Source organism: Hemisphaericaspora subhashii (assembly GCF_019202705.1).
Source record: "Hemisphaericaspora subhashii strain CBS 10753 chromosome Unknown scaffold26, whole genome shotgun sequence".
NCBI classification, from domain to species: domain Eukaryota; kingdom Fungi; phylum Ascomycota; class Pichiomycetes; order Serinales; family Debaryomycetaceae; genus Hemisphaericaspora; species Hemisphaericaspora subhashii.
This window is the reverse complement of record NW_026057341.1, coordinates 71310-84619: the sequence shown is the minus strand read 5'-3', so window position 1 is coordinate 84619 and position 13310 is coordinate 71310. Positions and strand designations below refer to the sequence as shown.

Genomic DNA, 13310 nt, shown 5'->3' with positions numbered 1-13310 from the left:
AGAAATTAGTCAGTTACATGGCTTCCTCACCCAGCGTATTCTCCGATTGGTGGGAAAGCAATATAACCGGCTAATTTTAGAGTGATTAAAGCTAGGGAACCTGTTCAAAGGAGTTATCCACTCTTTGTTAAATATTAGACATAGGTAAAGTATTAAATAATCAAAATACTTTAATTGCGATTGGTAATGTTGAAATTGATCAACAAATTGCATATATCTCAAAGTTGAAGAAAAAGCATAGATTATGGGGATGCCAATGAACTCTGTCAACACCATCAGGAATATCTCGGCGGGATCCAATTCGATATTTGGAATGGCCATTCAATATGAACATGCCAATTGTATTGATAGTAGTATTTTATTGTATTTGTGATAGCAGCTGAGGTCATGAGGACAATACTTTCAAACGATTTCTCAAGGTCTCACACGGTGATAATCTCTCCAATTAGTCTGATATATGGCTTCCCCACCCCTCAGCTTGTCGCCCATTTGGTGGGGGAGCAATATACCAGATTAACTAGAGAGATAGAACCCAGCGAATGACATTTATACCTTATCTTGGGTATTGTAGTGGCAATTTCTGAAAAGAAAGACGTTTTTGCAATAAGTTCTATAAGTTTAAATTCTGAAAATTTTTTCAAAATTCCCATTACTATTTAAAATGATGTGCGGCTCATACTAACTACTGCTCTATTATGTACAGTAATGTTAATGCAACTTTAGAAGGCTTTAAGTAAAGTTTGAGATATTTTATTTATATGCTCCAGTAAGCATAGCCACAAAATACACAAATGTAGGATTAGCTTGATTGGCTTGACGCTCTTTAGGGGTTGCAGAATAACTAGACTGTTACATGATAATACATTAACCTTTTTTCGAAAATCGAAGAGAATAATCACAAAACAGATTTTCATTTATTGAATTATTGTAAGAATTAACTAGATCTAGACCGAGGGGGGCTACTATCATGTTCGATACATCATCTTTGAATTATATGCGTAGAAGGGTGTCGGAAGCACACGAGATAAACCGGCTCATGTCATTTACGGATAAAGAATAGAAATAAATTTTATTTTTAGCCCCGGGCATTTAAATTTAAAATTTTGACATCCCGAAAATCTCCATTGTTTAACTGAAATACATACAATAGGATCCCCCACCACTAATACCAACGTTATCATAACCCCACCCCCACATCACAAGATGAATCCATTTATTCCGAAAATGTACAACAACTTCTTCTTCTTTCTACTTCTTCTTCTTCTTTTTCCTTAGCTAAATTCAACACCTGTCTAACACACAACCAACATGAATACAGAAACATACACAACGGTGAAACCACCAACTAAAGCTCTAACAGTTACATCTTCAAAAGATGTAACAATAGAAGAACAACTAGAAAACCCATTTGAAGAAATGACAATCCTCGAACAATCCCCAACTCCACCACTGTCATCATCTTCTTCAACATTCAACATCATCCAAACAGTATCCTCCAATAAATATGGTATATCCGCAATTCTTGCCGGATTTCTCTGTAATTTCATGGTATTCGGGATCGGATTCTCCTATGGTGTCTTTCAAGAATTTTATGGATCACCCGAAGGGCCATTGCATGATTATTCTGATGCTCAGATTGCACTTGTCGGGACAGTAAGTACTGCTCTTACATATATTTGTGGTATTTTCAACAAAACTTTGATGTTCTATTTATCCCCTAGGAATGTAATGTTGATTGGATGTGTTTTGACTAGTATTGGGATTACCATGACTGGGTTCTGTCATGCTTATTATCAGTTTATTCTTTGTTCAATTTTACAAGGTGTAGGTGGGGGGATATTATATTTACCTCCAGTCGTATGTGGTCCTGTCTATTTCGATAAACATAGAAGTCTTGCTAGTGGGGTGTTATTTTCTGGGACCGGGATGGGGGCATTTACTTTGGCTAATTTGAGTACATATTTGATTGGAAAGGTTGGATGGAATTGGGCTACTAGGATATTAGGATTAATGAATTTAGTTGTAACTTGTATAGCAAGTTTTATGGTTTATGAACCAAAATTGGCTAATTTTAAAAGTAAGAATGCCGCATTGATCAAATTGAGTCAATTAAAATCTACAAAGATCGTCTTACAATTAGCTGGTTCATTATTACAATCGGCAGGATATTTAATGCCATTAATATTCATGTCTAAATATGCCGTCTCATTAGGATATTCAAGTTCTCAAGGTGCGTTATTTATCGGGTTAAGTAATCTAATCAATGCCGTTTCGAAAGTTTTCACCGGCATGATAGCTGATGTCATTGGAAGAATGAATACATTGATCATATGTAGTATCATATCAGCTATTGTCATTTTCGCTCTCTGGTTACCTGCAGTTAAAGATACATTCATAAGTTTGGTTGTATTGTATGGTATTTTTTCCGGGGCCATAATATCATTATTACCTCCTTGTTTGATTGAAATCTTTGGAATAGCTCAATATACCCAATTAAGTGGAATGATGTATTTTGTTAGAGGGATCGGAGTTGTTATTGGGTCTCCTATTGGTGCTTTGTTGATAAAGGGGAAAGGATCAAACCCTCGAGATTATATGAATGCTGCAGTCTATAACGGGGTATTATTGACTGGCTCAACTCTTTGTTTGGGATACCTTTGGGTATTGGCGTTCAATGACAAGAAACCAAAAGTATGGAAGTTGTAAAACGTTTATAAGTAAATTTTATATTTTATAAATTCTATCTAAAAAATGCACAAATATTCTCTATTTAACAAACTAATCACCTAGAAGCTACACATCAATCTCTTTAAAACTAAATGGTTCATATGCATATCCTTCACCCTGGAAGAACTTTGACATAGCCTCCACCCAATGCAATCTCAACGAATGTAACATGGCACTTGTCCCCTCCATCAACACCAAAATACAAACAGTCAAACTAAACCACATGGCAAACAACACCACCGTGGCCACGACACCCACAGTACCAGTTCTTCCAAATGAATTCTGGATTGTCATCGACCATAACACCGTCGACAATTGGGCATGAGCTAATGACAAAGCCCACAATCTCAAATATGAAGCAGTATGGGAAACACAATTCAAGCAGAATTCAATAGTATGAATAACTTGATGAATGACGATATCCCCGAAATTAAACCCATCATGATCGTCTCCATGAGCCGCACCGGCGGAATGAAACATTGGTTCGATATCATTGGGGAAATGGAACTCATCATCAGACGTAGATGGATCGTTATTAAGAAGATCATCTTGGAGTTGTAATGCGCGTTCTTCTTCTTCTAATTGGAATGAATGATGGCGTTGGGAATGGATATCTGAATAACCCAATTGTATGGCACGATCGTTTTGACGCTTTAATGTTAATGGTTTATATATCAATAACCAAGGGACACAAACGGCAGCAATGAGTACGAGGACGACTTGGATGAATTTTTGTCCTGGATATAATTGTTCTTCAATTGTACCGGGTGATAAAAACATATTAATCAACATGTTTAATAATCCCGGTGGTTGTCTATTTGTACCAAACCAATCAACGGTCCATTTATACACAATGCAAAGTGATAAATAGCCAAATATACTTTGCATAAATAAAAACCCAGGAATGAAATTCCCAATTATATCCACTCTACTATTGAAAAACAAATAATTAACCAAACTAAACATCAACGAATAATTCATATGGATATATCCCATCAACACCGATAGTTTCATCTTATATGAATTAGTAAACAATAAATTATTCTCAGTTCCATGCCAGGCCCAATCTAATCCAAATGCATAAGTTTTCCCCACCACTTTTTCGGCAATCAAAGTCGTACCAGCCACATAATCTTTTGGAAATTTCCATTCCCAACCCGATTTGAAAAGCGCCATTGATTTGGAGAAAATATCATTATATATCAATCCAGTATACATTGAAAAAACACCCATAAGTAAAATAATATATCTTCCATTAAATGCCATCTCAAATATCTCATCTTTGTTTCTCATCATTCCGAATCCAACTTCATTGATGATTAAATAAACAGCAATCAAAAATACAATAAACCCATGTCCGAGATCACCAAACATGATAGAAAACATAAATGGAAATGTCACAATGGTGGCCAAACCGGGGTTGACTTCTTGATAAGTCGCGATTCCATAGGCGTCAATGATTGATTGGAATGCCGAAGTGAATTTATTGGTTCGATGAAAAGTGGGTGGGGTACGGTTGGTAGAAAGTTCATTGACTACTGCGATTAATGTCCCGTATTCGTCGTCATGATCATCGAGATCTTCGTCATCGTCGAGTAATTCGTGATCGGAGTCTCCAATTACGAATAAGGAAGTTTCTGTATCTATCAAGGTTGATGATGCCGATGTGGTTGTGGTTGTGAATGGAATGGAGTCTTGTGATGAGGTGGATGAACTAGAACCACCTGGTTGATTATGTCTTGTTTTTTCTTTGATTAAGTTTCTTAAAGTATGTCTAATCTTATGGAAATCACTTTTTGGAATCCAACCTTCACCAACTAAACATCTTCTAGTACTATCTTCATCAAATTTATTTAAGGTTTCATAAATCAATTTCTCTCGTTGTAAATTATAACAATAATTAGGATATAAATCTTGAAACAATAATAGTTCGGTGATTAATTGTTGATTAGTACTTTCAACGACATTATTCAAATCATGAATTTTATGATTCAATTCTTCCAATGTGGCTTGACGAGCCAGACTACCACCAATCACATTATCAAAAATGATTCCATCTAAAGATGCAATAATCTTACGTACTCTGAGACGTAATATATCCCCGTGGATGAAAATTATAAAGACATTCTTTTCAATCATTTCTGAGTTTTCTTTGGAAGCATCAGTGGGGAATTTTCCATCTAATTGAATGTCATGAAAGTATAAATTACCTCTAAGTGTTCTCCATAAAATATTTCTTAATACTGGGACCTTATCTCTTGATATGGTACCCGTTATAGAATCAAATGCATCTGATGAATCACTTTCCATCCCAATTTCTAAACTATTATTAGTCCTTTCATGCAATAAAGCAACATTGTCATCATCATCTTCAAGATCATGTTGCTCAAAGCTCTGTCTATCATTATGATAATCAACTAAAGTTGATTTATGAAATTGATTAATTGTATTTAATACCAATCTATTTTCAATTAATTTCAATTTTTGATTATTAAGACTATTATAAGATTGATATAAATGTTTAATTCTACTATGGAATTCATTCAATTTGGCTTTAATCTCATCAAATTCAGAACTGGTTGGTAATGGTCTCAAATCAGCAGTTAACCCCCCATGCAAACCCTGTTTAACTACTTGATGTTGTTTCATGATTTTATAGAGATATGTCAATTGAATATTCATTTGATCTATATTACGTAATTCTTTAATGAAAGTCCGTTGAAATTGGGATAATTTAGAATTTAAATCTCTAAATTGAACATTTGATAAATTCCCTAAAACATTAATCATATCTCTTGCTAATTCTATTGTAACATAAAATTGTACTAATGTCATTGGTGCTGATCTAAAGATTGCTTCTTGTGAATCTACTTCACTTGAAGACCTTTTGAATCTATCAATTAGTCTCACAAATGCTGACATCTTTGGTATACCCTTCTGTCTATATCTCTATTAGTTTATTGTGTATCTCTAAAGATCTCTAACTGAAAGATAAAGTGAATTGTAATATTCAGTCATTTTGGAGGAGACACCGGAAAATTATAATTACGTATTATGTGTTAAAACTATGGATTACGTAATAAGATAATGGTGAATTACGTAATATTACTAGTTGCATTTGTTTTACATATTATGACTATAGATTTACATATTATAAAATCTATTACAGTTTACAGGTGTCCTCTTTTTTTACAACCAATTTAACCTTCAACAACCACCCAATTAGTATTACTATTGCTACCACCATTACCAAGTAACGCTAAGTCATAGCCAACCAGTAAGTGATTACTCATTAACCTCAATCTGTAATTATAACAGCATGTTCAATTCTATAAGAATAACAATAACGATACCCACTTTAATAAGTCTACTACTGCTACTATCATTTACATTAGCATTCGATAAGGATGGAGAATTATATTATTTGAAAGCAATTAAACAATTAAATGATTTGACAATACCTCCAATTGAACCTATATACAATTTAGACAATATAGAAGGTTCATTATACATCCCCCAATTTGACAACACAATCAATAAATACATTCAAAATGGTTATCAAACCAATCAAAGTCCACCATCAGAATTAATTGACAGTATAATACCATTACTAGAGAAATCAGCTGAATGTAATAACGTCAATGCAATAGTAACATTGGCAGATTTGTACTTTTTTGGTAATTATTCCCTCCCCACTAATTATACCAAAGCAATAGACTTATATCATAAAGCAACGTCAATATCATCCAATGGTCATGCATATTTCATATTAGGTCTTGTCTACTCAACTGGATTGTTTGGATATACTAAAATAGACCAAAATAAAGCTAACTTGTACTATCAATTTGGGATGCAAAACGGAGATATCAATTCTTTATTAGTTTTGGCTTATAGATATAATAAAGGAATAGCAGTACCCCATAATTGTGAAACAGCCTTGAATTATTATGTACGATTAGCTGAAATGGGATATAAATGGCTTCAAACTCATGATAGAGATATCGATTATAATATCAGAATCTCGGATTTTAATGGGGGGTTATATGGTGAAAAAATGAGTGAGACTCCTAATAGTATTGAAATTCAATCGAAAGTTTATACAAATTTAATTGATCAATTTGAAGAACATAAATTAAATGCAGATGATCATGAATATGTTAATTTATATTATACGGCGTTGGAATATTATAAAGGAGATTATTTCATACCTAAGAATTTAACTAAAGCATTGGAAATATTTCAAGAATGTGTAGACTTAGGTGAATTGACTTATGGTTTCAATAATTACGCCAATATAGATACAATTGATCAAGTATTTTTAAGTTCATGTCAAGCAAAATTGGGGAGAATGTATTTGAAAGGATTAGGTACAACTAAAAACATAACAAAAGCATATGAATTATATCAGCGTTCTTTCAAGGTCCAAAGAACAGCAGATGCCCTTAATGATTTAGGTCAAATTGCTGAAAAGGGATTAGTTGGGCCAGCAAATATCACAAAAGCAGCGGAATATTATGGAGCTGCATTCCGTAAGAAATCCGCTGAAGGAGGGAAGAATCTTGCCAAATTAATGTATGAAATGTCTGGTGGACAGAATTCAACTACTGCAAAGGATATGTTTACTCATATGAAAGAAGCAGTATATTTAGGAAATACAGAAGCACTTTATCATTTTGGTAATTATCTTCAAATGGGAGTCAATCTATTTGCAGAACCAGACAAGAAATATACATGTCCTTCAATTATTCAATATTATCAAATCTTTATCGAGAGACTTTCGGAAGTATTTGCCCCACACCTCAAATTTGCATTTAATCAATTAATACAAGGTGATTTCAATGGCGCCTTGATTGGATATCTGATTGCTGCCGAACAAGGATTCGAAGCTGCCCAAATCTCAGCCGCATATCTCTTATATCAACTCCAACCACTAATTTCCCAATATAAAAACCACAAAACCTTCACCAAGGACCGAGTAGACGTCGCCATTCGTTATTTAGACCGTGCATCCAGACAAGGAAACGTCGATGCAACCATCTTACTTGGGGATATTTATTCCGGTTCTGATAGCGTTATCCCCATCTCCCCAGATTATGACAAGGCATTCAATTATTATCGTATTGCCAGTGATCGTCATTCTTCACATGGAAGTTACAAATTAGCACAAATGTATGAATATGGGATTGGACCCGTGAATAATTCCATTGATTATTTTATGGCGAAACGATATTATGATTCCAGTTTACAATATAAAGAACAATCCGATATTGAGGCAAAATTAATGAGTAAATCATTAACATATTCCAAAGCCCATATCAATCTTGCATTATTGAGACTCAGGTTGAAATATTTATTCAACAAGAAGGCATTCAAGGAGAGTTCAACCGGTGAGTCTGGAGGTTGGTTTCATGCATTTCGGAACGTCAAATCAAACTCCGCCACCAATCTTAAGGAATCAGTATCGAAAGCGGATGCGCATCATGAGGGTACCACGTATGTTAATGATGATGGTGTTGAGAATTATGTTGAGGATTATGATATAGGTGATTATTTGGTCATTTGTTTGACATTTATATTTTTCGTGGCCTTCTTTGTTCAGAATTTGATTAGACAGATTAGACGGATCAGAATGAGAAATAACAATAATAATCAGAATAATCAAGTAGAAGGACAAAATGGTGAGAATGAGAATGGAGAAAACAATGAAGGCGAGGGTGCAAGAGTTGGGTTGGATGGATTTCATTTCAGAAGAGGGAATTTTGAATTTCATTTCTTTGCCATATAGAAGAAAAAGTTGTATGTACTTTAATTTAACAAATGCATTTAATTTATCATATATCTATAAAAGTAACGTTACTTAGTCATATCTTGAATGACATTATTTAAAATTGGATTTCTCTCCAACAATCTCTTTGATAATTGACTTTCTCGATTCTGCTTGTTCTTTCTAGGTGATGAATTGACCGATCGTATCAAATCATTATAAATCAAGTCAGCGTTGTTAGGCAAAAGATAATACCACCCTCTATTCTCCAAAAAATCAATAAACGTACTCGTAGTGTCTGCCGAACTCAATGTAGATCTCGAACCAAGAATGATCAACTTACTCTTTGCCCTAGTTATAGCAACATTCAACCTTCTCCATTCCTTAATCAAATCCCCCGGTCTCTTCTCTTCGTTTGACCTCACCAATGAAATGATTATACATTCTTTATCCCGTCCTTGATATTGATCCGCCGTCAAGATTTCAATTTCCGATGATTGTCTTCCAATAGTTCGTTTGAGGAGTTTCAACTGTGCCCTATAGAACGACATGATCCCAATCTGATCTTCCGTGACACCACATCCTGTTAACGAATTCACAATCTGATGGATCAATTTCGCTTCAATGGGGTTTTGCACCATATCTCCAACCATAACCTCCTTCGCCGATTCAATCATATCATGATCCAAAAACAACACTCTCTTCTCTGGATCCAACACATCATTCATCCACCCTTTTGATCCGGGGAGTCGGTCAGGATATGGTAATTTCAAAACCTGTTTCGCCACGGCTTCAGAACCACATTTTAATCGATTATCATATACCAAAACATTCGAGAGTTGCATGATATCCTCACACATTCGATATTGATAGGTTAATTCACATACTGATTCAGGATAGGTTTCCGCCAATAACTTGAACAATGAAACTGATAAGCCTTGTCTAATCTTGGGGTCGGGATGTTGGACCAATGGTGGGAGTTGGTAGTGATCTCCCACGAGGATGAATTTATCAGCATATCGAAGTGGACCTAGGTTGATTGGGAGCGAGACTTGTGACGCTTCGTCGACGATACAATAGTCAAACTTGGGTCGGAGTTGGAATGCGAGATCGTTGATTCCGAGACAAGTGGTGGCAACAATGGGTGGATTCATGTAAGTTTCGAGATATTGTTCATAGGTTGTGATTGGGGTTTCGACATCAGGAATGTATGCGTGAAGCTTTTTCTGAACTCGGGATTTATGACCAATACGAACCATACTTATACTGGGATCTAAATCTAATAATTTAAGCAAAATATTATCAACAGCGGAGTTTGTATATGACGCCAATAGAATTGTTTTACCATGACCAACGAGAATTCGAATAAGCTCAGCAAGGACAGTGGTTTTTCCCGTACCTGGCATACCCAAAATCAATGAATAGTCATTAGTAGTGAAAACTTTCTGAAATGCCATAATTTGATCAACATTGAAATACTTCTTTTGTGGAACTTGCCATGAATTGGGACTATATGTGGGCTCTTGTAAATCAACAATCAATTTCCTAGTCTTTTCATCACCTCCTATCTCAGGTCTCAAGAATAAGTTCAAAATATTAAACCTTGCCAATCCCATTCCGTAAAACATTTCATCCAAATCCAAACGGAACAATTTATTCGAACACGCACTGCTAGTAATATGTTCTTGTTGACTGTGACTAGTTTCTCTTAAAGCACTCTGGAAGACTTGATTATCCCTCTGATTGAAATGCTTCAATTTCGCTTCCTTCGAGATAATGATTCTTCGTTTAGTTACGATAACAATATGCTCTTTCGTAATTGTCTTAATTGTCCCACTAGCAATTGCAAAATGTCCATCTTCATCACTTATAATGATCCTATCGGAAGGGATTAACTGGGTTGTCAAAGCATTCGAACCTGATTTAGCAAATGTATATTCATAAACTTTATCCAGCGGAGATTCTTTTGTATTCACAACCATCATCAGTCCTAAACATTTTCCCGTCTTTGCTTCGCGCTGTGCACTCGTCATTGTCCAAAGTTGCTTTCCGGTCTTACTCATCATAACCTCCTCTTGAGCGATAATCTCATCCCAATATTTGAAAAACGTCTTATATCTCTCATTATCTAAAATATGCTTGGTGATTTCGTGATATTTCTCCTCATTTATACCACTGTGTTCTTTCGTCCCGTCTTCTAATAAATGATTCAATGTCATACACGGTTCTTGCATGTCACATCGATCACATGTGGCAGATTGTAAAATCGGAGGTAAGGACGACGACGCATTGTCTTTGAAATATTGTGAGACACGATTCCGAAGATTGATCAAAACTTTTAAATCATTCTTATTGATATCTCCCTTTTTTGTTAGACTCTCTTTTGTGTAAACTAATAAAAATGACATAATCTCTAAGTCATACCTATCTTTGAATAACAATGAATACAACGAAGCCTGAGCTTGATGAGTAACATACTCTCTCCCAGTTTTGATTTCTACCGGAATTAGAAACTTCCCTTGAGTATTCTTATTAAGTAACTTTGCAGTCACTGTGATATCCACTTTTCCTTTTATACCAAACATAGGAGACCAAATATTTTCTTCAATATCTAAAGCTTCATCCACTGAAAACATGACACGTTGTTCCTTATTCTTATTTGTCCCATCTTCATCAATATAATTTTCTTTAGATAATGGTTTTTTATAATACTTCGAAAACCATTCTTCCAAATACGGCAAATGTTTTTCAATCTCTGTCTTGACGTTCGCAAGCTCGGGTCCAATACTAAAAATCGCCAATAAATAATCGTGCACATATTCTTCCATTAATTGATTCATATATTCACGAGTCCAATTTTCAGATATGACACATTCTTGAAATATCCGATGTGTAACTTCTCCAACTATGATTGGAATACTCAGTTGCGCAGGGAATTTGTATCTTGCTTGTATGACCGATTTTCGAGGACATATAATCTGTTGAGCAATCGTTGTTACTGATAATAATATATCCGGGTTCCAGATCAATAAATTATTATGATCGTCGATTAGGTTTGGTTTTGATGGTTCGGTGATTATAATATGTATGATGTCTTTAGGTTCAAATTCCAATTCACTATATTCTCCTCGAACAATGAAGCGACATATCTTTTCTTCATTCTCTCCATCAATAGTTTCTAAAATCAATTGCCGTTTTGGAGGGGTTCCATAGGTCTGTTCAATTATTTTGGTAATCATGTATCGTTTAAATGACGATCTCTTATATGCAAGTTTCACGATTGGCTCATCTCTTTGTTCATAACTTGGTTTTTCAATTTGTAATTGTTCGAAGTTCTTCATACCTTCTTGAAATGATTTTGTAAACTGGGCTTGAGTAGCCGAGATAGCGGGTCCCGAGGTAGCACAAGCTTTCTTGCATTCAATAGGCGAAATAGGTGTACTTGCAGACCGTGGAGGGTTTTGAGTTGGTTGTCTTATCACAGCCATAAGTTCAGAGTCATCATCGGAGAAAGGATCATCCGAGTCTGAGAATGAACTAATGCTAGAGGGTGATGGCGATGCCTTCTTTGTTGGGGATTCCTGAATTGGAGACGATGGAACAGCTTGGGTCATTTTGTGTAACGCATGGACTAATTCACTGTCATCATCTGAAAATGGATCATCGGAATATGAGGATCTATTGTCATTCGTTGAGAATAGGTTATCTTCAATATTAGTAGTTGCTGGAGTTGTTGCTTCTGTAGCCGTCGTTATTGGTGTTGCATCATTAGTTGGTGTTGGACTATGCTCAAATTTATCAATCCAATTTCGGAGGGTTCCACTAAGAGACGTTGGTTTTGATGAATTATTACAAGATTTGGAACGCGTTGTGCATTGAGAATTCTTATGCTTGGTTTGGTGTGATTGGTAACTTAAATCTGAATGTGCTTTGGATACGGGTTTGGTAACGTTATTTCGTGCATCATAAATCCCATATTTGGATAAGACATGACTAGTTTGTTCATTGACTGATTCATCACTTTGTTTTGGCACAATGGAAGGAGTGCTCTTTGCAATTGATTTCAATGGAGATGAAGGAATTTTATCTAGTCGATGTAACTTAGTAGTCTTGGGACTTTCTTTCCATCGTACGCCATCGAAACTAGTATCATCCGAACTCTGATCTGGAATTAGAAAACCGAGTTTATTCTCATTATTGCTCGCTGATAATCTCTTTTGCGTAGATGAAACTTCCTGAACTGGATTGACTATGCTATTGAATGTGTTTGGATCTATTGGCTTTATCACTTGAGCTACTGAAGGTATAGCCGCCGTAGTTGTTGTATTTGTTAGTCGATTAACAGGTTGAAAATAAGATATCTTCTTGGGACGTTTTACAGGTTGTATAGATTCATGATTATTGTTCTTGTCTGTAGTTGTTGATGGTCCTAGTCGTTTGTTTGTAGATGTGTCTTTGTTCATTTTATATGTTGTTCTATCTATATTCCTATTCTAACCTATCTAAAAGGAAAACTTCTTGATGATATAAAGAGACGCGCTTAATTACAAAAAAATAAGACGTGAGAGTTACGACACAGACGCAGAAAGCGCGACAGTTGTTCTTTCCTGCGACAAACCGCGTTACTCTTTGAGCATTTAAAGTTGTAAGCACTTGGGTGCAATTTCAGACTGGAAGTCATTTTTCTATTGAGTTGCGGAAGAAGGTAATGACATAGAATGTGAGTTGCAGGATATTTTTAAAGTAAGACTGTACTTTAGTCGAAGATACATATTGAGGAGTCTCAGTACAAACTATACTTCACTAGGAGAACCATTCA

At 35.4% G+C, this 13310-nt stretch overlaps 4 protein-coding genes across 4 annotated transcripts; 2 read left to right on the top strand and 2 right to left on the bottom strand. All coding sequences in view use genetic code 12, as the record gives it.

Annotated features, from left to right (window-relative positions):
- Nucleotides 1–1308: 1308 nt before the first annotated feature.
- On the top strand, nucleotides 1309–2706 carry J8A68_004011 (uncharacterized protein; the record flags this gene model as incomplete). The annotated part of the gene is made up of 1 exon (XM_049407925.1): nucleotides 1309–2706. The coding sequence occupies one exon, from the start codon at nucleotides 1309–1311 to the stop codon at nucleotides 2704–2706; it is 1398 nt and encodes a 465-aa protein (XP_049262713.1).
- An 87-nt stretch (nucleotides 2707–2793) lies between these two features.
- STV1 (Stv1p) lies at nucleotides 2794–5649 on the bottom strand (the record flags this gene model as incomplete). The annotated part of the gene is made up of 1 exon (XM_049407924.1): nucleotides 2794–5649. One exon carries the CDS (start codon nucleotides 5647–5649, stop codon nucleotides 2794–2796), a length of 2856 nt encoding a protein of 951 aa, XP_049262712.1.
- Nucleotides 5650–6046: 397 nt separating this feature from the next.
- Nucleotides 6047–8512, top strand: J8A68_004009 (ubiquitin ligase complex subunit; the record flags this gene model as incomplete). Its single annotated transcript, XM_049407923.1, has 1 exon — nucleotides 6047–8512. The coding sequence occupies one exon, from the start codon at nucleotides 6047–6049 to the stop codon at nucleotides 8510–8512; it is 2466 nt and encodes an 821-aa protein (XP_049262711.1).
- Nucleotides 8513–8580: 68 nt separating this feature from the next.
- Nucleotides 8581–12954, bottom strand: DNA2 (bifunctional ATP-dependent DNA helicase/ssDNA endodeoxyribonuclease; the record flags this gene model as incomplete). Its single annotated transcript, XM_049407922.1, has 1 exon — nucleotides 8581–12954. The coding sequence occupies one exon, from the start codon at nucleotides 12952–12954 to the stop codon at nucleotides 8581–8583; it is 4374 nt and encodes a 1457-aa protein (XP_049262710.1).
- Nucleotides 12955–13310: the final 356 nt, after the last annotated feature.